Source organism: Coregonus lavaretus (genome assembly GCF_964263955.1).
Source record: "Coregonus lavaretus genome assembly, chromosome: 13".
Lineage (NCBI taxonomy): Eukaryota > Metazoa > Chordata > Actinopteri > Salmoniformes > Salmonidae > Coregonus > Coregonus lavaretus.
In genome coordinates, this window is record NC_140000.1 from 28682780 (window position 1) to 28708222 (window position 25443).

The 25443-nt window shown below is 45.2% G+C and overlaps 1 protein-coding gene across 2 annotated transcripts in view; it reads right to left on the reverse strand.

The window, feature by feature from the left end:
- Nucleotides 1–25443, reverse strand: part of LOC311139705 (glutamate receptor ionotropic, kainate 3-like) — a gene marked incomplete at both ends in the record, with an annotated part of 138856 nt that overhangs the window by 26368 nt on the left and 87045 nt on the right. For both annotated transcript variants that reach the window (XM_084174625.1, XM_084174626.1), the window contains 6 exons: nt 2177–2380; nt 7077–7190; nt 17398–17505; nt 19533–19676; nt 20849–21019; nt 24346–24399. In XM_084174625.1, coding sequence (XP_084030751.1) covers nt 2177–2380; nt 7077–7190; nt 17398–17505; nt 19533–19676; nt 20849–21019; nt 24346–24399 — 795 coding nt within the window. The remainder of the gene's footprint in view (nt 1–2176; nt 2381–7076; nt 7191–17397; nt 17506–19532; nt 19677–20848; nt 21020–24345; nt 24400–25443) is intronic.

The window sequence follows — 25443 nt, forward strand, 5'->3', positions numbered from 1 at the left end:
CCAACACAACATTTTTTTAGGGGTTAATAAATATCTGATGGAAATATATTTAACAGAAATAACGTTACCAGTGTCTATTAATAAATACCCCCCCATTCCCTGTGTACTATTTATGTTTGGTTTTCAGAAAGATTTGTTGGCTGTCAGAGTCATCTGAGCTCATTCCATTGTTAATTTGCATAAAAGCATCCTAGAAACATATCCATGACTTCCATTGGATGTCAAACCTGCCAACACATTAGCCAATGACGCATGGTGATTCTGGTTTGGGATAAACAGAATACAGCACCACAGCCATGATTCCAATCCTTAGGGATAAGGTTGTTGGTTTACTTGTACGGAAACCAATATCCATCCAAGCTTCTTGTGGCAATCCCAGGTCAGTTCTCTTGAGCTGGTTCCAAAGTTGACTTTCAGGTCTGCTGATTCAAGATCAGCTTATCAGTATAGACAGGAGGAAGAAAAGCTCTGAGCCACAAAATAGAACCAGCTAAATAAATCCATATAGCAGTGGTGATGCAGTGTAGGCCATTCAAATAAAGAGCAGTAGCACATGGAGACAGTCTATAGCGCACTTACCCTTTACAGACTGTGTAGGGAACATACTAGATCTAAATCTAATCCTATATTACTGTATTATACAACCATGATGAGGATAGACCTACAGTACGTAATATCTCAATGTAACATTGGTGTTCTTGATTCCTCTACTATCAGCTGACATTACTCTCATGGAAGCAATATAGACCCAAATACAGTAGAACTGTACAAAGATCAGGTAGCATTCTCAGTTCTACCAAAGCCAAGATAAGTGTATAGGAATTACTGGGCACAGAGACCTCTTCAGCCAACTATTTAACTGTGAGGAACTTCTGAGAGTGAACTCAAACCATAAAACACAAAATGGAGGACCACAGGGCTTGAATTCATCTGCATTGTACTAAGTATGTGTTGCCCATAACACGCTATAAGGGGCAAATGTGTTGGAGTGCACTGAGTACAGTACAAAGTACATTTCACAGCATGGGATATATGAATGGAGATAGATACAGGTGCTCTGAAACTGGTTGTTGTTTTCAAATGTGCTCTACTGTCTAGATAGTTTTGAAACCCAGAGTGAATCACATTGTTTCCCTTAAAACAAAAGTGAAAAGCTGAAATCAGTGTGTATATCCAGGCTACTGTCTAGATAGTGGCTATTGGTAACATTAACCTCTGTCAAATCAAATCAAATTTTAATTGTCACATGCGTCGTAAACAACAGGTGTAGACTAACAGTGAAATGCTTACTTACAGGCCCTTCCAACAATGCAGAATACAGTAATAATAACAATAACAATAATAATAATAATACTAATAATAATAATAATAATAATAATAATAATAGGAAAGAGTAAGATATAATAACATACATGCTATCCTATGTTTACTGTTCATTATGAAGAAAGCTTGTAATTCTATAAGCAACATTTCCTGCCATAATCTCTTAGTTCCCCCTCAAGGTTACTGATATCAACCTGGATCTGATAAAAGCTGGATCTGGCTAAGGTAGAGATTAAGTGCTGCGGCGCTAGCCCAACTTTACTAACCCTTTCAGCACCTAGCCATTGACACGTACCGTCCGACTCCCGCCCTCTAAATGCCACTTAAGCTATTACAACTTTTTCAGCCGAGCACATCGTTGACCAGGGGGGCTGAGGACAGGGAGAGGGCGATGGGGAGGGACACTGAAAATGCCAGCAGGGCACTGTCCTTGTTGTCAATGTCAGCTATATTTTAACAACCTTTGATGCTTTCATTTGATGCTTTCAAAACCAACTTCAATATGTTTCTTTCGCACACTGTAGGTGATATTGTTGTTGGTGTTGTCCTCAATGGTAGCACTGTGTATTTTTCCAGGCAAAATGCTATACTTTTATTCTTCATAGTATGTCTTAAATATATTTGTTGTAAAACAACACATTAATTTTGATTGTGATAAGTTTCAAACCAGATCCTAACAGACAAAAACAGGGTCCCAACAAACAAGACAAATTATTTGAAACGGGTTTGTCTCAGAGGTAACTTATTGAATCTGTAGTCAAAACATCTAATAATGTACAATGTTGAGCACTGGCTATAAGCAATAGTAGACAGTAGTAGTAACAGTCAAAAGGTAACTGGTAGTCCAACTCACGTGTTCCATCAGCTCCTTGATCATGCCGTTCCACTGGCCCTTGTCGTCCTGCGATCCGTACCGCCCATCAGGCACCAGGCGGATCTCGTAGGTGAAGCCCAGGATGCTGGCCAGCTCCTTGAGCAGGTCGATACAGAATCCCTCGAAACGGTCATTGGCCACCAGCGCCTTGTCAGACTTCTTAAGCATGACATATGGCTCCTCCTGCACAGACACAAAAAATCAAATGGAAACCAGCGTTGAGGTCAGCTTTTTCCATTTGTTCTTCAGCACATGCACCTAATTGAGGCAAAGTGATCTGGGCTGATAAGTCCTTGTTCCGTCTAACAGGGAGCGACAGGGAGACTCCAGTCCAATGTGTGGTTAGCTACACTGTATGTTTAAATATGGACGAGTGCAATGGTTTTCCTTGCATTAACAGAATGTATGTCGACAGGAAAATCTAACTGATTTAAGTGGTGGCTATGCTGTGCTGTGCAATCTGAGAAATGTACAGCACACAATGGGAAGTCTCTTTGCTATACAATAGATGGGGAATCTAGGCACTCCAAAATAACCTCTGCAGCCAGCCAACCCTCCCTGGCCATTCCCCCTCCCACATCCCTGCCCACTGCCCCTTGTAGACATTGTATACTACAGTGCAATGCAGTTTATGGTCAGAGAGCCAGCGGTCTTTACTGCCCTGTAATATTCTCCCTGGCTCCACATAATATCAGGTTGAATAAAAGCTTGATTAGGAACAGAATGCTGCAATGAAATGGAACATGCCTGCAATGTTGTTGTCTCTATCGTCACTGGTCTCACAAGGCAGAGTAACCAAGGTGATGCCTATTGCCTGCATGAACAATGGCTAAAATCTCAAAGAAAGGATGGCGGATGGCTCGATATGTCCCTTTATTTAGTGTCTGCCACTATCTGTCTGCAAAATAGGGCCAAACACATATCCCGCTGTGCATTTTTTAAAGACATGGTGGTCCACTTCCTCATGGGCAATTTATTTATTGCTTCCGATGGCCAGACATACAATTCATAAAGTCTGTTCATAAGCAGAGTAATTGATTCTCCAGTCAAGGTGACCTCTGCTTTTGTATTCCCATCGGCCACGTCTTTGTGTGACACAAAGCTGCTAGAAAAGCCGTTAAAGAGGGGGAAATAACCAGTCATAACACGGTTTACCCAAGAAAGTGATTGATGTATATTATAATAATGCTGTGGCGAAATATGGAAATCAATTTGACTGTTGTTTCGAATCATGTTGCCTTGATGGTAAACACTTCACGGGTGTCCTTTTCTACACCCAAAATACCATCTCAGGGACAGACATTTTTCAAATAAATAATTGGTTGCAATCTTAATATGTAGCTAGTTGTCCGTTCGCAATTAGGACGTCCCTTTAAATAAATGATAACTAAGGAATACTTGATTATAATGCATTTAGATAGAAAGCAAGAGCTTAGAGGAAAACTTTGTTCAAGTCATCCAATTATCTTTATCAAAAAGTTTGCGTGTTGAGGGGGGTAGAAAAAAGTCATTACCATCTGTTTCTAGCCTTCCCAACTCTTTAAATTCCCCAAGGTTTGGACTCAAATCAAAGTGTTTAAACCAGTTTCACACTCTCTAGCGCAGCATGGGTGTACATAAGAGAACGGGGAAGGAGATATGCAGACACAGTTACAGGCAATGGAGTGAAAACAATTAATGTGAGAGCTGGGAAACGCATTAAATATCTTAATCTCTTTGTAGAATAAGAGAAGTTATCACCATAAAACTGTCAGACGTCTTATTTGCGGATCGCTGAGATCAGTTTGATGCAATGTCATTAAGCTCAGAATGGAGAAAACACAGACACTGATATTAGTACCGCTGATGCTCAATTCTAAATCTGCTTTTACAATCTAAAAGTGTTGATTCCTAAAATACTCCTAAACCATCGCACACTGTCAAAAGATGCAGGTGATCCATGCAGGTGCCTGGTTTGGACCTAAACCCTACTCCTGGATTGTAAAGCATGTCCAATGGGGAATTTCCATTGGAAGTGTTTTTTAGTCCAGGAATAGGCTTAATCTGGCTCAAAGAAACTGACCCTAAATCATATTATTTTGTGTATTTATTTTTGGGTGCAGCTCTAAACACCACCTGTTTTATGGTTCTATTTCTTGTCTTTGTGATTGAAGTTGCTACTCCCCATGGTTGGCACCAGAAGGCACTGATTATATCTCTTCTAAACCTCACTCGGTCATAATTACAGCCTTGCGCTCCAATCCAGACTTAATGAGAGTGTTTATCATTTTTGATAACTTGTGTGTCCGTCCAGAATAAGCTTGTGGGGGATGTTCATTGTCAGCACCTCGGTGATAGCGCCACAAAGACCCTCTAACCTCCCAGTTGACAGGCTTAAATATACACAATAGACGATCTGCAAATGAATGTGGAGAGTTGGTGGGAGAGAACACCTGTTTATTTCCTAACATGTAATTAATGGATATTTTATAGACTGGTCCATTGTGGCTCCATGTCTTCTTCTCTATGGGCTCCTTGCACTGCAAATGCCTCACATCCCCACTGTGATCTTAATGTGACATAATGATGATCTACAGTACATCCTTTTACAATCCAACCTGGATTCAAATTGGCGAGGTAAATTCCAGGTGGTGTTTGGTTAATTCACTGTGATTAATTTGACAGATATCTCTGATTTCCCGGTCGGAGTGGTGGTAGCAGAGAGGGCCTCAAGGCCAAAAATGTTTTTTCAACCTTCTAACGTGGACCATGTTAAAAGGAGATGTAGTGTATGTTATTTTGCCAAATGTAAATTATACATACAGTTGAAGTCGGAAGTTTACATACACCTTAGCCAAATACATTTAAACTCTGTTTTTCACAATTCCTGACATTTAATCCTAGTAAAAATGCCCTGTCTTAGGTCAGTTAGGATCACCACTTTATTTTAAGAATGTGAAATGTCAGAATAATAGTAGAGAGAATGATTTATTTCAGCTTTTATTTATTTCATCACATTCCCAGTGAGTCAGAAGTTTACATACACTCAATTAGTATTTGGTAGCATTGCCTTTAAATTGATTAACTTGGGTCAAATGTTTCGGGTAGCCTTCCACAAGCTTCCCACAATAAGTTGGCTGAATTTTGGCCCATTCCTTCTGACAGAGCTGGTGTAACTGAGTCAGGTTTGTCGGCCTCCTTGCACGCACACGCTTTTTCAGTTCTGCCCACACATTTTCTATAGGATTGAGGTCAGGGCTTTGTGATGGCCACTCCAATACCTTCACTTTGTTGTACTTAAGCCATTTTGCCACAACTTTGGAAGTATGCTTGGGGTCATTGTCCATTTGGAAGACCCATTTGTGACCAAGCTTTAACTTCCTGACTGATGTCTTGAGATGTTGCTTCAAAATATCCACAATTTTCCTTCCTCATGATGCCATCTATTTTGTGAAGTGCACCAGTCCCTCCTGCAGCAAAGCACCCCCACAGCATGATGCTGCCAACCCGTGCTTCACGGTTGGGAAGGTGTTCTTCGGCTTGCAATCCTTCCCCCTTTTCCTCCAAACATAACGATGGTGATTAGGGCCAAACAGTTCTATTTTTGTTTCATCAGACCAGAGGACATTTCTCCAAAAAGTACCATCTTTGTCCCCATGTGCAGTTGCAAACCGTAGTCTGGCTTTTTTATGGCGGTTTTGGAGCAGTGGCTTCTTCCTTGCTGAGCGGCCTTTCAGGTTATGTCGATATAGGACTCGTTTTACTGTGGATATAGATACTTTTGTACCTGTTTCCTCCAGCATCTTCACAAGGTCCTTTGCTGTTGTTCTGGGATTAATTTGTACTTTTCGCACCAAAGTACGTTCATCTCTAGGAGACAGAACGCGTCTCCTTCCTGAGCGGTATGACGGCTGCGTGGTCCCATGGTGTTTATACTTGTGTACTATTGTTTGTACAGATGAACGTGGTACCTTCAGGCATTTGGAAATTGCTCCCAAGGATGAACCAGACTTGTGGAGGTCTACAATATTTTTTTCTGAGGTCTTGGCTGATTTCTTTTGCTTTTCCCATGATGTCAAGCAAAGAGGCACTGAGGTTGAAGGTAGGCCTTGAAATACATCCACAGGTACACTTCCAATTGACTCAAATTATGTCAATTAGCCTAGCAGAAGTTTCTAAAGCCATGATATAATTTTCAGGAATTTTCCAAGCTGTTTAAAGGCACAGTCAACTTAGTGTATGTAAACTTCTGACCTACCGGAAATGTGATACATTTAATTATAAGTAAAATAATCTGTCTGTAAACAATTGTTGGAAAAATTACTTGTGTCATGCACTTGGCAAAACTATAGTTTGTTGAAAACGAGTTTTAATGACTCCAACCTAAGTGTATGTAAACTTCCGACTTCAACTGTAACTCGCAAGGGAAAATTGTTTTCTCAGCCAATCCCTGTAAAAGACTCTCTCTCACACTTTTTTGGTTACTACATGATTCAATATGTGTTATTTCATAGTTTTGAAGTTCACTATTATTCTACTTTGTAAAAAATAGTAAAAATAAAGAAAAACCCTTGAATGAGTAGGTGTGTCCAAACTTTTGACTGGTAGTGTATAAACGACCATCTCATGAGAGAGAGAGAGAGAGAGAGAGAGAGAGAGAGAGAGAGAGAGAGAGAGAGAGAGAGAGAGAGAGAGAGAGAGAGAGAGAGAGAGAGAGAGAGAGAGAGAGAGAGAGAGAGAGAGAGAGAGAGAGAGAGAGAGAGAAATTATTTACCTGTCTGATATAATAATTCCATTATAGCAGGCACTAGCCTACACTGAAAAGCTTATGGGGGGGAAGGACATACATATGTATAAGAGAGGTATTTCAGGAAGGGCTGATCAAAGTCAGCTGACCTACCAGTATGGTGGTGATGACCAGGGAACGGTTGGCCAGCGAGTCGGTGATGTTCACCCCTTTCCGCTTGGGGACCTCGGTGATGTTGAGACCTCCGGACGCACTCCACTTCCCCACCTGCGGGAAGATGAAAAGCGTGTAAGTGTTCGACTTCACCTCTCTACTGCGGCAACTCGTGACCCCGACTTCCCACAAGCCCACCATGCTGCATTAGCGCCCACCGGGACACATTTCCATTAGCTGATTGGCTGTGTCACCTCTGGACACACTATACGCCATGAGGTTATTGGGAGAGTTTGTGCAAAGAGGAAGTGGTGGGATGTGGAGGCAGGCTCTAAATGAATTGACATTGTAGGAGAGAGAAGTCTAAGAAGGCAAATCGTTCTGTTGGGAATTATGGAATTATGATGGATATGTTTCACTTCATCCTGGTGTTATGTTTGGAACATAAATAATATGCAAAAAGTTGATTCTTTTCTCAAATGTAATCGAATTTAAACAATATGTTTCAGTAGTAGTCTCTAAGATTAACACAAAAACATTGTGTTGTGTTCTGCAACCTTTCCGTATTAAAAGATGTCAGATTCTCCAAACTGTCACCTGTCACCCCCTCTGTTGGCCTTGTTCTAAAAATACCAATACCTTATGAATATCATAGCTTATGAATTGTTGAAATGAAGAGAGAGCACAGCCTTGTTCCACTCCTACACTACTACAACAAACATTATTTTCACTTGCAACTCTTCTCTTATTACATACACACAATAGGTAATTGGAGCACTTTTCTGAATGCAGGAAAAGAGGATAGGTTGTTAGTTTCTGTGTAGTATGTGTGTGAGCATGACAGAGAAACAATTGGGAGAGCAATCAAATACAATTTCTTGATCAATGTCTTCCATTTAGACTTCCATTTAGGCTTCATAATCTTCTCCTTTCGGTGGTTAAAACACGTACAGAAACCAGAGCATTAAAAATAGCAAACTAGATATGCATCCTAGCGTGATTATCATATGGCTATTTCAGGTCTGGTATCTTTGCAGTTTTGTGCCCTTAGGAATGTAGCAAAACACAAATGCTACAATTAATTTGGAAAAGAAAGCCCAGCATGGGGTTTGTCGGCAATGGAAATATAAAAGCTTGATAATGCTGGCAGAGAAGTTCTGCTCTGAGTAATCTCACTAAGATAAATACAAAAAGATCAGAGCAAATAAAAGGAGTTGCACATGAGTAGTGCCCTCCGGGCAAAAAAAAGCCCCTTCCATACTGTCGTGACAACTCTGGAACATATCATTACCATAATATAGTCAGTCCTGTAGGCTGTCGGTAACGATCTAATTTTGCAAGTCGAGTTCACAGTCATTCGCTTTCCCTACTCTCCTCCCCCATCCTCCTCTCTTTCTCCTTCTGCGTAACTACCAAAGTGCCATTTAATATTCACAGGGCTGGCTGGCACTTGAGGTGGATCCGTTTAAAGGTACACAAACACGGTGTATCGCAGCCAGCGTGAAAAACACCTGATAAAGTCCTTCTGTCTGATCTACTGAGGAGCATATGCTTGAATTTGAAAAACATATTAGTTACAGCTTGTGTGAAACAGCCCCAAAAAAAGGACTACGCAACTGAAGAGAAGATCTGCTTTAAAAAATATCCATGTCTTCCACTCTGCATGCCAGTCCAGTCTTACTAATTGTGGCCAAGTAACTCAATTCATTAAATGTGTATAGCCAAAGAACCAATTCAAAAGTGATTTACTCGTGCAACTCCTCTTTTATATGTCAGTGAATTTGCCACTGAAACCTCTCCTAATTCCAGTCTCAGCTCAAACTCGGGCTAATATTCAATCAGGGCAGATTAGGCCTAAAAAGTCCCTATCTTTACAGGCTCGAACAGTTAGCTAAAGCCGATTCCACGGATATAAAGAGACAAAATCCTGCAATCCATTGAGTACTACAGTGGGGAAAAAAAGTATTTAGTCAGCCACCAATTGTGCAAGTTCTCCCACTTAAAAAGATGAGAGAGGCCTGTAATTTTCATCATAGGTACACGTCAACTATGACAGACAAAATGAGAAAAAAAATCCAGAAAATCACATTGTAGGATTTTTAATGAACTAATTTGCAAATTATGGTGGAAAATAAGTATTTGGTCAATAACAAAAGTTTCTCAATACTTTGTTATATACACTTTGTTGGCAATGACACAGGTCAAACGTTTTCTGTAAGTCTTCACAAGGTTTTCACACACTGTTGCTGGTATTTTGGCCCATTCCTCCATGCAGATCTCCTCTAGAGCAGTGATGTTTTGGGGCTGTTGCTGGGCAACACAGACTTTCAACTCCCTCCAAAGATTTTCTATGGGGTTGAGATCTGGAGACTGGCTAGGCCACTCCAGGACCTTGAAATGCTTCTTACGAAGCCACTCCTTCGTTGCCCGGGCGGTGTGTTTGGGATCTTTGTCATGCTGAAAGACCCAGCCACGTTTCATCTTCAATGCCCTTGCTGATGGAAGGAGGTTTTCACTCAAAATCTCACGATACATGGCCCCATTCATTCTTTCCTTTACACGGATCAGTCGTCCTGGTCCCTTTGCAGAAAAACAGCCCCAAAGCATGAAGTTTCCACCCCCATGCTTCACAGTAGGTATGGTGTTCTTTGGATGCAACTCAGCATTCTTTGTCCTCCAAACACAACGAGTTGATTTTTTACCAAAAAGTTATATTTTGGTTTCATCTGACCATATGACATTCTCCCAATCCTCTTCTGGATCATCCAAATGCACTCTAGCAAACTTCAGACGGGCCTGGACATGTACTGGGGGACACGTCTGGCACTGAAGGATTTCAGTCCCTGGCGGTGTAGTGTGTTACTGATGGTAGCCTTTGTTACTTTGGTCCCAGCTCTCTGCAGGTCATTCACTAGGTCCCCCCGTGTGGTTCTGGGATTTTTGCTCACCGTTCTTGTGATAATTTTGACCCCACAGGGTGAGATCTTGCGTGGAGCCCCAGATCGAGGGAGATTATCAGTGGTCTTGTATGTCTTCCATTTCCTAATAATTGCTCCCACAGTTGATTTCTTCAAACCAAGCTGCTTACCTATTGCAGATTCAGTCTTCCCAGCCTGGTGCAGGTCTACAATTTTGTTTCTGGTGTCCTTTGACAGCTCTTTGGTCTTGGACATAGTGGAGTTTGGAGTGTGACTGTTTGAGGTTGTGGACAGGTGTCTTTTATATTGATAACAAGTTCAAACACGTGCCATTAATACAGGTAACGAGTGGAGGACAGAGGAGCCTCTTAAAGAAGAAGTTACAGGTCTGTGAGAGCCAGAAATCTTGCTTGTTTGTAGGTGACCAAATACTTATTTTCCACCATAATTTGCAAATAAATTCATAAAAAATCCTACAAATATGACTTTCTGGATTTTTTTTCCTAAATTTGTCTGTCATAGTTGACGTGTACCTATGATGAAAATTACAGGCCTCTCTCATCTTTTTAAGTGGGAGAACTTGCACAATTGGTGGCTGACTAAATACTTTTTTTCCCCACTGTAAGTGATATGCAACATTTGAGACCAGGGATGGAGAAAAACACACAGTAGGCCTATATAGCTATCCACACATTGTTTTTTAAAGTGTCTTTCATGCTGGTTTTAGCACACTACTCAGCCTCAGAGATGTGCAAACACAGGAGCAGACCCAGCACAGCAGAAGAATGAGATACGGAAATAGTTTGGCGCATTGTGGTTGTTCCAGCCTGGAGCTTCAGTGATATTCTGAGCTGACATGTCCTAGCTATTATACAGGCTCAAACCGGCTCTGCCATACGGGAGTGCTTGAGGAAGTCATAATGGCACTTATCTTGAGTTTATGTTTCCATAATGTATGAAAACCCATATCACCACAAAGCCGTTATAGTCCGCAGGGTGCTATTCTGCCTTTTAAAATAACACAGGAAGTTATTATTCTCCTCCTTCATTACCAACTTTTGACTTCCTTTTGTGGGTAAAACAGTGAGGTTTATACACCTCATTAGCAAACAGCATTTCGGGCAACAACTCGAATTACCATTAGAGACTTGCAATTAACACTTTAATGTCTACCATTTACTTTATGATACATTAACTTATGCTTATGTTTGAACAGCCCATTGGCTTCCTTGTTAGGAGGTAAACGATACTGTCAAATGGAGGCCGTTGTGCATTATTTGTTCCATATTAAAGAAGAAAACTGGAATGGATTTCAGATTTTTACTCTAGACGATTTAACAGGGGATATACAAAACAAATGTTAAGTCCTAAGAGAAAAAGAGAGTATAGTGTATTGTGGAGGGTATAAATAAACCTTTGTATGTGTAAAATATGAACTCACCAGGGTATAGGCTTATTGTTGTGCTCCTAAAATAAGCATGTATTTTACATTTCCATTCATGTCCTCAGACTGAGTGAAAACCTAAACTATTATGTAACACTACACTTCTTTAAGGTGTGGTTAGTATCACGGTTCAGACAGACGACCAGAGGACCACAATTGCGTCACACCAGAAAGTTTATTAAACTTAAGGGAAAAGGGAAGTAGGGAGTGAATGAAGGCTCCAGGGGTAACAGGGATCCCGTCCAATGCGCTGGGTCTGTGCCCCCCCCAGTGGCAGCGATGCGTCCTATGAAGCCGGTGGTGGGTGGTCCAGAAGTCCTGGGGGGGGGAGACACAGACACAACAGGGCGGAATGAAACCAGGCAGCAGTACAGTTCAAGGGAAATCCAAAATACGTAGTAGCAAGGCAGAAGGCTGGTCAGAGTTACCGGGATTGAAGAGTAGTCAGGAGTCGTAATGGCAGAAGCAGGTCTGGATCTCCTGAGGCAGAAGAGTATCCAAAAAACAGGCAGGTCCGGGGTCACAAAACCAGGGTGAGCCAGAAGCGCGAGCAAACAGGTTCCGGGTGTGAGCTTTGCAGACGATCTGACACCGGAGAGCTGAAAGACAGGGCCTTAAATACTGGGAGAGGTAGTGGGTAATGCAGCGCAGCTGGCAGAGTAATTAGAGCAGAGCAGAGCAGGGACAGGTGGAGCTAGTTAGGCTGAGTAGAGAGAGTGGTGAGCAGAGTGGAAGAAAATTAAGGTGGTAACCCGGTGGAGTGAGAGGCCCATGACAGAACCCCCCCCCCAAGGGACGGCCCCAGAAGTCCCAAGAGCAACACCACGCCGGGCGGGAGGAGGGGAGCCGGAGGAGGGCTAGAACTCCTCCGAACGGTCCGAGTGAACGTCCTCATCCTCGGAGGAAGCCGGAGGGCCGTGGTCGGGAGATGGGACAGGTCCCGAGACAGGATCAGGCACAGGACAGGAAGCCGAGCGGGCCGGACGGTTAGGGACCCCTCTGGGGCGGCCCCTACGGATTGCAGGTTGATCAGGATGCCGTTGGTGGAAAGCGGTGATGAGAGTCCTATCCACAATCCGACTAGCTGGCACCCAGGTCCTCTCCTCAGGTCCATAGCCCTCCCAGTCAATGAGGTACTGGAGACCCCTAACCCTCCGTCTGGACCGAAGCAGGCGGCGGACGGTGTAAACCAGACCACCATCGACGAGCCGTGGAGGAGGAGGACCAGGCGCAGCAGGGACCAGCGGACTCTCATGGATGGGCTTAATCTTAGACACATGGAAAGTGGGGTGCACCCTCAGGGAATTAGGCAGTTGGAGCCGGACAGCAGTTGGGCTAATCACTCTTATGATAGGGAATGGGCCAATGAACCGAGGTGCCAGCTTCTGCGACTCCACCCTGAGTGGCAGGTTCTTCGATGACAACCACACCCTTTGACCAACATGGTAGGTGGGAGCAGGAATTCTCCGACGGTTGGCCCCGGTAGTGTAGCTGGCAACGGATCTGAGGAGTGTGGCTCGGGCTTGTGACCAGGTGCGGCGACATCGACGGGCAAAAGCAAGTGCAGATGGGCAAGTAACCTCCTCTTCCTGGCTGGCAAATAGAGGAGGCTGGTATCCATAAACACATTGGAAAGGGGACATACCGATGGCAGAGCAGGTCAGAGAATTGTGTGCGTACTCCACCCATGTCAATTGCTGCGACCAGGAGTGGGGGTTGCGTGAAGTCATGCATCGCAGTGCCTTCTCGAGCTCCTGATTAGCCCGCTCTGACTGCCCATTGGATTGGGGATGGAATCCGGAAGTCAGACTGACTGTGGCTCCCAGCAGGTGACAGAACTCCTTCCAAAAAGCGGAGGAGAATTGTGGACCACGGTCAGAAACTACATCCTTTGGCAGTCCGTGGATCCGGAAGACGTGTTCCAGGACCACCTGGGCGGTCTCCTTGGCGGTTGGGAGCTTGGGGAGGGGAATGAAGTGTGCCATCTTGCTGAAACGGTCAACGATGGTGAGAATGACGGTCATGCCACTTGAAGGGGGCAGCCCCGTGACAAAGTCAAGGGCGATGTGAGACCAGGGACGTCTGGGCACAGGCAGGGGCTGCAGCAATCCGGCTGGGGGCTGGCAGGACGACTTGTGTTGGTTGCAGATGGGGCAGGCTTGGACGAATTCCCGTACATCCTTCCTCAGAGAGGGCCACCAGAACCTCTGGGCGAGCAGGTTGTAAGTGCGGGTGGAGCCAGGGTGACAAGCTAGGCGGGAGTCATGTCCCCACTGAACGACCTGGGACCTCAGGTCTTCGGGGACAAAAAGGCGGTCAGCTGGGCAAGTGCTGGGACCTGGCTGGTTACGGAGAGCCTCCAGCACCTGTTCCTCAACAGCCCAGGTCAGAGCTGCAACGATGCAGGGACTTGGCAGAATCGACACAGGGTCCTTGGAGGGGGTGTCATCCTTCTGGAATTGACGGGAGAGGGCGTCTGGCTTGGTGTTGCGTGATCCAGGCCGGTATGACAGAGTGAAATTAAACCTGGTGAAGAACAGGGCCCAGCGGGACTGCCTGGAGTTCAACCGTTTGGCCGTGCGGATGTACTCCAAGTTCTTATGATCGGTCCAAACGAGAAATGGAATGGTGGACCCCTCCAGCCAGTGACGCCACTCCTCCAAGGCAAGCTTCACAGCCAGCAGCTCACGGTTCCCTATGTCGTAATTGCACTCAGAGGGGGACAACCGACGTGAGAAAAAGGCACAGGGATGGAGCTTCCTATCCTCCGCAGCCCACTGAGAAATCACAGCACCAACTCCCACATCCGAGGCGTCCACCTCCACAATGAATTGCCGGTCCACATCAGGCATCTGGAGGATGGGAGCGGAGGTGAACCTCACCTTGAGGGTACTGAAGGCTTTGTCGGCTGCTGGGGTCCAGGTGAAGGGTTGCTTGGTGCTGGTTAGAGCAGTGAGAGGGGCAGCAACGGTACTGTAGTTCCGGATAAACTTCCTATAGAAGTTAGCAAACCCCAGAAACTGTTGCAGCTTCTTTCTGTTCTCCGGAACAGGCCATGAAGTGACTGCTGATACTTTGGCAGGATCCATTTGGATACTTCCCTCTGCCACTATGTACCCCAGGAAGGCCACTGTCTTGACGTGAAACTCACATTTCTCTGCCTTGGCGTAGAGGGAATTCTCCAGAAGACGATGAAGGACTTGCTGGACATGGCGGGTGTGTTCAGACAGGTTTCTGGAGTAGATTAAGATGTCATCCAGGTAAACGAAGACAAACTTGTTTAACATGTCCCGCAGTACATCATTCACTAGAGCCTGGAACACAGCAGGAGCATTGGTGAGGCCAAAAGGCATAACCAGATACTCGTAGTGGCCTGTTGGTGTATTGAATGCGGTTTTCCATTCATCTCCCTCCCGGATCCGCACTAGGTGGTAAGCGTTTCTGAGATCCAACTTGGTAAAAACAGTGGCTCCCTGGAGCAACTCAAAAGCAGAGGTGAGCAGAGGCAGAGGGTAACGGTTTTTCACTGTGATGTCGTTGAGTCCCCTGTAGTCGATGCAGGGGCGAAGAGATCCGTCCTTCTTCCCCACAAAGAAGAAGCCAGCACCAGCAGGAGATGAAGATGAACGGATTAATCCTGCGGACAGAGAGCCATTGATGTAGTCCTCCATGGACTTTCTTTCAGGAGCAGACAACGAATAAAGACGACCCTTTGGAGGAGCTGTTCCAGGGAGGAGGTCGATGGCACAGTCGTACGGTCGGTGAGGGGGCAGAGATGTGGCTCTTGCTTTGTTAAACACCTCTCTGAGACCATGGTAGCATTCTGGGACATTGGAGAGGTCAGGAGCGGAGTTAGTAGGTACTGGCCGAGGGGGTAGTGCGGCAGCAAGCAGGCAGGTTCGGTGGCAGTCCTCTCCCCACTCCCTGATCACCCCGGTCACCCAGTCGAGCTGAGGGTTGTGCCGGCGGAGCCATGGGTAACCCAGGATGAGGGGTTGGCCTGGAGAGGGGAGCAGGTGAAACTGGATAGTTTCTTGATGGTTTCCGGACAGACCCATCGAGACCGGGGCCGTGACATGAGTGACCGATCCGAGTAAGTGTCCGTCCAGTGCCCGGGCAGGAATAGGAGGTGTCAAACGGAGGTTCTCCAGTCCCAGTTGGCGTGCCAGCTTGATGTCCATTATGTTGGCTTCGGCGCCAGAATCCACCAGAGAAGCCAGGGTGTGAGTTGAGTCAGAGAGGCGGAGGTGAACTTGCAGCAGGGGTTTGCGGTCGGAGGACTGGATGGTCATTGAACTCAACCGGACTCCCCCTATGCCCGGTGAGCTTCGGCCCTTTAAAGGGCAGGTTACCACACGATGTCCCTCACCTCCACAATAGAGGCAGAGGTTTGAGGTGAAGCGGCGCTGGCGCTCTGCAGGAGTGAGGGAGGCTCGCCCAATCTCCATAGGCTCAGACTGATCAAGCTGACCTGGGTGAGTGGCAGTAGATGACAGGAGCCCAGTCGGATCTCTCCGAATGCCGGTAGTAGGTGGACCTTGGCGCCCCCTCTCACGACGACGGGTCTGTATCCTTCTGTCGATCCTGACAGTCAGTGCGATGGCTTCATCAAGAGTGGAAGGCAGTTCATGGGAGACCAACTCGTCCTTGATATAGTCAGCCAAACTATGGAAGAACGCGTCCACCAACGATGGTGTGTTCCAAGAACTTCGTCTAGCCAGGGTTCGGAAGTCGATGGAATGGTCTGCGACTGTACGTCTGCCTTGTCGAATACTGAACAGTTCACGAGACGCCTCTGCGGTGGGTGAATCCAGGTCAAACACCTTCAGCATCTCCTCAGCAAACAGGTCGAAGGTTGCACATGCGGGGTTTTGACGTTCGAACTCTGCTGTTCCCCAGAGTCGAGCTCGGCCCGTCAGGTGAGTGATGGCATACCCAACTTTAGCCCCCTCCGTGGCGAAGGTCCTTGGCTGCAAGGAGAACTGAAGTCGGCAGCTAGTCAGGAATGGCCGGACCTGGGTTGAATCGCCGTTGAACCGCTCGGGGTTTCCAATCTTGGGTTCCGGAGCAGCGGCTGCAATGACCGGGGCAGGTAACTCGGGGGCTGGGCTGGTGGGCAGACTGGCTGGGGTAAGGTTGGTGAGGAGTTGAATGATCATGGCGAGTTGTTGTTGCTGCTGCTGGAACTGCTGCTCATGCTCATCGGTTTCCATGTCGGGGAAAGTGTGCGCTGAGTCCATAATGGTCAGATCGTACTATCACGGTTCAGACAGACGACCAGAGGACCACAATTGCGTCACACCAGAAAGTTTATTAAACTTAAGGGAAAAGGGAAGTAGGGAGTGAATGAAGGCTCCAGGGGTAACAGGGATCCCGTCCAATGCGCTGGGTCTGTGCCCCCCCCAGTGGCAGCGATGCGTCCTATGAAGCCGGTGGTGGGTGGTCCAGAAGTCCTGGGGGGGGGAGACACAGACACAACAGGGCGGAATGAAACCAGGCAGCAGTACAGTTCAAGGGAAATCCAAAATACGTAGTAGCAAGGCAGAAGGCTGGTCAGAGTTACCGGGATTGAAGAGTAGTCAGGAGTCGTAATGGCAGAAGCAGGTCTGGATCTCCTGAGGCAGAAGAGTATCCAAAAAACAGGCAGGTCCGGGGTCACAAAACCAGGGTGAGCCAGAAGCGCGAGCAAACAGGTTCCGGGTGTGAGCTTTGCAGACGATCTGACACCGGAGAGCTGAAAGACAGGGCCTTAAATACTGGGAGAGGTAGTGGGTAATGCAGCGCAGCTGGCAGAGTAATTAGAGCAGAGCAGAGCAGGGACAGGTGGAGCTAGTTAGGCTGAGTAGAGAGAGTGGTGAGCAGAGTGGAAGAAAATTAAGGTGGTAACCCGGTGGAGTGAGAGGCCCATGACAGTTAGTTTGATAGTTGAAGTCATTGTGGTCAGAATGAGGTGTGTTACCTTCTCCAGGCCCTCCTCTTTCAGGCTGATGATGTCCAGGTCAAAGTCTGTGCGGAGGCCACTGGTCCTGTTGAATGAGAGCCTCCCCGTCAATCCTTCCCAGTGAGACTGCAGAGAAACACACACAACCACACATTAACACTCATTCATTAAAGCATGTACACATGTAAAAACACACACATCCTTGCACACACCATGGCGGAAAGGCACACACACACACACACACACACTGGGCTGCATTTCCTTTTTAATTACATTTTACATCCCAACGCCTCAGACACATTTTCCCCCAGACCACAGTATTAATTAAAGACAATCTCCTTCGCTTGATTCCACACAAGGGACAAAAAAACCACATAACTGCCCATCAATATGATCCACTGATATGCCCCCACCCTTCCCTCTCTCCCTCCCACCAGAGCCCTCCTCCTGTTTCTCCGCGCTCACAGAGAGGTGTCTGTTACCCCTGGCAATGATGGAGCTACTGATGGAGCTATGGAGCTAACACATTCCCCTCACTGATACTCCAGGCTCTGGCCTTGTGATGTTCGGTACACTGGGCGCCGTGGCACCATGGCATCATGTTCTACAGCCTTAATCTGACTATTCACAGTCATCACACACTCTCGTGAAATGAAACAAGAGCTGATTATACGATTTGCCTGTTTCAAACAGTCTTATTGTGAGCAGAGTGCACAGAAGGGTGCACCAGTTACCCTTTTCAGTATAAATAGGACACAATGACTCACTGTGAGTTTTGCCATCTGTAAATAGGATATGAATACATGGAATTTAGCTGGAGAGATTACATTAACACAGTTTAGAGTAGTTGATTACTGTGAGACACCGTTCATGAATAAGAGTGTCACGACTTCGGCCGAGGCTGGCCAGGTGGGCCCTATTCTTCACCCGGTTTGATTTTACATTGTCATACATTCCAGGGACAAAGAACGTGAAGACAGACGCACTGTCCCGGCTGTATGACACAGAGGAGAGGCCCAGAGACAACACCCCCATACTCTCGGCCTCCTGCATTGTGGCGCCAGTAGTATGGGCGATTGACGCGGATATAGAGCAGGCATTACGCACAGATCCATCTCCACCGCAGTGTCCAGCTGGGCTGCGGTACGTGCCTGCTCTTATCCTTGATCGTCTGATCTTCTGGGCACACACGTCACCCTCCTCTGGTGGTGGTTGGTCCACTCCAGGAGTCTGAGGTGCGGGAGGTTCCTCCACCTCCTCTGGACATCGAGGGGGCCCCGGCGTACTCTGTCCGTGCCATCCTGGATTTGAGGCGTCGGGTGGGGGGCCTTCAGTACCTCGTGGAGTGGGAGGGGTACGGTCCGGAGGAACGGTGCTGGGTACCGGTGAGGGATATCCCCGTCGCCATCCGGCTCGCCCTGCTCCGCGTCCTCCTGGCCGTCCCCGAGGCCGGGGTCGGTGCACTGCTGGAGCTGCGCGTCAGGGGACGGGTACTGTCACGACTTTAGCCGAGGCTGCCTCCCCTCCTTGTTCAGGCAGGCTTCGCCGTTCGTCATCACCGGAGTACTAACCACTGCCGCCCCAAATCATCATCACAATTGTCTTGTCTTGTCAGTCACACACACCTGGTTTTAATCCCCTAATTAGTCAGTGTATAAGTGTTCCCTCTGCCCCCTTGTCCTTGTGGGTGATTGTTTATTGTGGAGGTTAGTGAAGCTCGGTGGAGCTCGTGTATTTTGTATCGACAGGATATATTTTTTCACGCCTGCCTTGTATTTTCCAGTGCACCTGTTTTGTGCCCTGGAGTGTGTTTGACGCATTTCTGCGTAAACCTGTATTTTGCGGATTAAAGCCTGTTATTCTGTGATTTACCCTCCTGCGCCTGACTCCTTCAACACCACCTCATCACAAAGAGATTTATCCAGATAACATTGCCTTTTGTCTGTAAAACTGTATGTGCCATGATTACACAATGTTTCCTTCTTCTCCAATTGTAATTGCATTTATGAAATGGATTCAGAGACAATTAGTACAGCATCCATATTAGGAAGTCGACAGTTGTCAGAGTTTTGTCTGACAACAATTTCCTAATATGGATGCTGCACAACATATCAAACATCAACATCAGATGAAAACAAGACGCTCAGCATCACCTCTTTGATGAAGTTCATAAAGCGCCCGCCGAACCTCCAGGGTTTGTGGCGGTGACACTGCAGCGAGTTGACCGTCATCTGTGGTGCGTGCTGGTAGGAGATGGACACAATGTGGACCGCGTCGTACGTCAGAGCAGCATCTGTCTGGAATAAAGGGGGACATTATTTCAGCTGATGGCTGTGGACAATGGGAGTCCACTCCCTTAGCACCAGTAGCAGCAAAAGTGTTTGAGAAAAAGCTAAGCTAACAAAGGGAAATCAAAGCGCTCAGATTTTTCTTATTTTCCAGATAGCATGCCCCGAGAACGTGAGCTCAATTCCTTTTGTAAATATGGATATGAAGCTTTCCAGGCGAGTAAGACCAAATTAAAGGCAGCCTACCTTGATGTTTGTATCACCTAGATTTGATCTCATACGGAGTTCCGCGAGCAATTAAAAGTGAGTACTACACGGAGAGCGCACTCCTTTCCATAAAACCCCTCCTTCTCCATACAGAAATAATGAGACCTGTGAGAGTGCCGTGTGGGTGTATCTGAACCCCAGTCAAATCCATTAATAGATAAACAAACAACGAGTGATTTCAACAATATAATATTCATATTGAATATACCACATGCATGTATAACTCTTTATCTTCCATTAGCTACGCTCGCTTATTAAGTTAGAGCGTAAAAGGAGGCTTTATTGGATGGGATTTGTGATTATTGGATTTAGACCATTGTGATGGGATTTGTGAATGATTATGAGCTCCCCTGAATACATTGAATGAATTAGTTCAGAATTTAGTAGACTGTGACCATCCTGCTTCCAAGTGCTTCTTATCTGACATTATGATGGCAATAGGCCCCAAAAGTATCACCATTGTCATTATTATTAGCATCATTGGTGGTACGTAGCAGTAATAGTAGTAATACTGTTATTAATAGTAGTAATATAGTGGTAATACTGTTACTAGAGCTTGAGACTATAATGTTCTATCTGCATTTTTTTTCAAAATGTAATTATTGACATAGCCTTGTTCTGTTCAATGTTCCCTAGCTATATAGTACTCTAAATACCTCAATTTATGTTGTTAAAAAAATAGCTTGACACCAATGAGAGTTCGGAATGATTAGTAGTAGTAGTAGTAGTGGTGGTAGTAGTAGTAGTTATCATACATAGGTCATGTCCTAGATCTGTTGGTAAAAATGTTGAGAGCAGGGCTGGTGAAAGACACAGCGTATATAGATATCAATATGATTTTTTTAAGTGTCTTTCATGCTGATTTTAGCATACTATCAGAATCAGAGGTCCACAACAGAAGACCAAAAACATACCGTCATGATCCCCTCCAGGAGGCCCGAGTCGGGCTTGGGAGGTATCTGCCTCTCTTGGGACCACTTCTCCACGATGGACGCAACCTGAGGGTTGTCCACGTTGAGGATGCGGAAGCCAGTCATGTTGACGCCACAGAAACGGTAGGGCTCCAGGTCGATAGCCATGAGGTCCTTCAGAAGAGAGGGATGAAAAGAGAGAAAGGCGAGAAAAATAGATTATCTTGTTTAGCTTTAGATGGCTGGGATTGGGGCCTCGTTGTTACTGTTAGAGAAGCATTTAGAGAAGCCGATTTGTGCTCCCACAAAAAGAGGGGATAGATAGGGTGGTAAATGGGAGATATATTAAAGTGAAATAAAGGATTGAGCTTTGAGCCATCTGGAGGATAAGGGTATGGTGTTTCAATTGTAGTGTGTGCCTCAGTCAATATAACCAAACACAAGGCTTTGGTGTCAGTCTCTCTGTGTGGTTAAAACCATTCACTAAGCCTCATTCACAGAGGCATTTTGGTATGATAGGTAGGTTCACTTAAACTACCAGATGGAAACCATGTTGAATGGTTGACCTTAAAATGGCATTACAAATTGACTTCCTCCAATGTAATGCAACCTGAACCTTCATGACTATACACAACCCCAACTGCAAGTATAAACGGAACACATTCATGCGAATTACAATGATACAGAGAGACCAGGTAAAACTGTGCTTTGACTCCTTCATTATGTCTCAAAGGTTTGCTTAGCTGGTCGTTGTGCAGAACTAAAACCTGAAGGCATGACATTTAACTTTGTGTTCTGCCGCTGTGGCTTATCCTAAATATTCCCTGAGTAAATGAGGCAGACGACGTTCACCGCCTAAAAGGGGAACCACTTAATCTGCTGGATCTAATTAATAATGCAGCCGCTACAGTCCCTCTGCAACCCATAAGCAAACACAGATTTCTCTGAGCAACTGTCATTTCTAGGGCATCCATCCCGGCTCAAGTGTGAAGTCACATGTCGACACATATCATGTTGGAATGGGCCACGGGGCCTCGGAAAAGACATTTGGAGGAACATAATAGATATTTCATTAGCACCCTGTGGGGTTAGTGCTGGGGGAACGGGAGCGTGTAAGACACACGCTGACGACCGCTTGCCGCCAGATACACAAAATGTTACTTTTTTTCTCTCCACAAGCAGTAGGGTTCATATGGCACTAACTGTTTTACCATGGAGGATCAAAGAAAGTCCCTGTCGTACTAAATACCATTTGTGGGAAACCATTTTCTTCAGGTTATGTGCACCAGGTTTATTGCGAAACATACAAGTTCCATCAAATACTGTTTTGACATGAAATTGTGATGTTGTAAATTATCTTATAACTCAAGCACACATTCAAACAGCCATTAGAAGATTGTGAGTTGTTGAGGGCAATGTCAACCATTGCGAGGTATAAAATATCCAATAAAATACATGCAGGTAATGGATTTGAACTAAACATGCAACATTTATGAGAGTTGCATTCATCTTTGAATTCAGTTACTTGACTGGGAAAACTCTGAATTCTGAAAACTCAGCAGTTGTCAATCAACAGTAGCCTTTATACAGTACCACACATTCTGTGCCTCTGTGCCTTCAGAATGATCCATATAACTGACAATACACTAATACAGGAAGTACAGGAAGGTGGGAAACAAAATTCTCAGCACAGGCTCTTGGAGATAACCCTGTAGGGTGTAAAGGGCTAAAGCCATGACAGCCTCGTTTCAGAGGACAAGGCTGCTGCTATATTACCCTTCTACCATTCTGTTGTTACCTGTTCACGCTCTAATAATTGGGCATTCCCCTCACCCAGGATGATAAACATGAACATTATCACTGAATATTATCGAGGGGAATATTGTTGCCCTATACGCCATACATGTATTCATCATTTCAGGTAGAATCAAGCAGGTAGAATCTTTGAAATGGCATGTCTGTCAGTATGACAGTGTATTACTGCTTTAGATGGATCTAGCGGTCCCTATCACTCCATTAAGAAATCCTATGTTTTGAGAAATGTTATGTAGCTGCAGTGTAAAACTGTTATTTTACTCAAGTCGGCAAACTGTTATTTTAAATAGATACTAAACTAAATTGTGTGTGTATATTTTATATAATATTTGAAGTACTCAACCATCAATAACTCAACCAGTTTCTCTCACACTTGGTTGAAACCTATACAGTGTGACAGCAGAGACAGTTTTGGGTACTATTAAAGCGTTTGTTGTGATGGGCCTACACAAACGACGACGCATGGCAGAATGCCATTGCCATGCTGCCGAGCATGAAAGATGACACGCATCACGCCTGGCCCTGTATGTCATATTGTATTATCACAACAGACTGGCTAAGTCCATCATGCTAGGGTCTGTCTAGTCCCCATCCTCATGATCCCCAGTTTGAGTATGTGTTTGTGTGTGTGTTTGTGTGTGTGTGTGTGTGTGTGTGTGTGTGTGTGTGTGTGTGTGTGTGTGTGTGTGTGTGTGTGTGTGTGTGAGTGAGTGAGTGACTGAGAGAGAGATCTGTCCAATAGGAACACATACAGCATCACCATCACCATCACCATGGGGACCACTGTATTAATCCTGCCCTGTCCTTTTGTCACCAGACAGAAAGATTAAATCTGTGCTGCCCAGCCTTGTACTCTGCTGGGAGCAGTGGACAGACTGGCCACAGGACACAATAACACACCCGAGGGAGGTCGTCGTCTCCTACTAATGTGTTTCTGTATTGTGAGTTAGTGTTTCTGACGTCCTCCAAATTCAATATGGCAGTACGGGATATTCAATGTGGAACTGTGAATAGTTTGTTGATGAAAGGACACAGGATGTGCATATGCAGTATAACCCTTGAACAAAATGTCTTACTCTTAAACAAAAGTCTTCCTCGAATTGTGGTGTGACTCAAATTTTGTAAAATGGAAAACACCTGTGCTTATTCTGAACAAAATTACATCTAGCTAAAAGGGGCCATTAGACTACAGCACTCAAATGGTGGCAAGGACAAGGCTGCACTACCTGAAAAAATGCTTGTGCATGTTTTACAATCAAAACACTAATGTGTTAGTGTTCATTCAATATGTCTCACAATGGGGGATATTGTCCAAAATAATCAGACATAATACACAATAGGCCTAATCAGTAATCTACCTTCCCTCAAGACTTATTGTAGGTTATCTGCATGAATATGTTTCCTCTATCAAACTCTCAAACAACATTCTCCATCATCTACTTCCAATCTGTTGCCTTTGTACTACCTCTTCAAAGACTTATGTTGACTTTAACAGCGAGAGAAGTGTTTACAGGTGGCGGAGTATTGAAGACTCCATTACGCTGCCAGCTTGCCAAACAAAATTGGTATTGTGGACTGGATCCAAACCCCCATCGGCAATTAAGCACCATTCATCAAAAAAATCAAAGGGTGAGGAGATGGGAAAGAATTTGACTCGATTTGCATTAGCAAGCATTGTAAATTACCAGAGTGGTGAAGATGTAGTGGTAGTACTCTGTCATCATTCCCATCGTCTGGGCCTGTAGGGGAGAGAGAGGGAAATATGAGAAGGGGAGGAGGAGGAGGAGAGGAAGAGAGAGGAATGGAGAGACAAGACAATGAAGAAGGTCACTGTGTCACGCTGGGGTAATTTGCAATCAATATCCGCAGTCAAAACAAAAAATGGCAAACAAACGCTGAACATCATCGAAGCTGTTCAGGAGTAATGGGAGAAAAGCCACAGGTCTTAATGAGTGTATTGACCATCGCTGTGTGTCTCCGTCTTTGCCAATTTCGTGCTGCTGTTTTTGTTGCAATTATGGCGCCACATGTGACCCTTAGATAATAAAGTACATTTACATTTTAGTCATTTAGCAGACGCTCTTATCCAGAGCGACTTACAGTTTGTGAGTGCATACATTTTCATACTTTTTTTTCATACAGTAAAAGCAAGTTGTGATTCTACGGTGCCAGAGGGCTTTTTTGACACCATGCATTTAAAGGATTTGCAATTGCTCTGATCACGTGATTCCCTCCCTGGAGAAAGGGAGCCTTCAATCAAAGAAGTGAGCAGTAATGTGTTCCCCCTATCCTCCTATTGCACCATCCCCCCATCACGACCACCACTTGTTTCACTCAATCTACATTCAAATGTTCTACATTCCCATGGCGGCAGTATTTCCTGTTTAATTGTACCATCTGTTGTGAAGAATACCTAAGGTTATACAAAAAAATAGCAGTGTTTTTTGGAAGTGGAAGTCTCTTCTCCATTTACTGCACCTACCGACTACAAAGAAAATTCATGAGACTATAAATGCTATGAGATGTCAGAAGGGAAAAAATATTTCCAACGACAATTTTTAGATATAGGATCTCCACTATTGTTCGATGAATACCAGCCTATGGAAAGTATAGTGGTTGGTAGTATAAAGATTATATATATATATCAGTGGAGGCTCCTCAGAAAAGGAAGGGGAGAACCAGACTCCTCAGTGAAATTTCATAAAAATAAAAACATTAGCAACATAAAAAAAGTTATGCTTTTTAGATAAAACTATGCTAAATATATTCATATGTCACCAAGT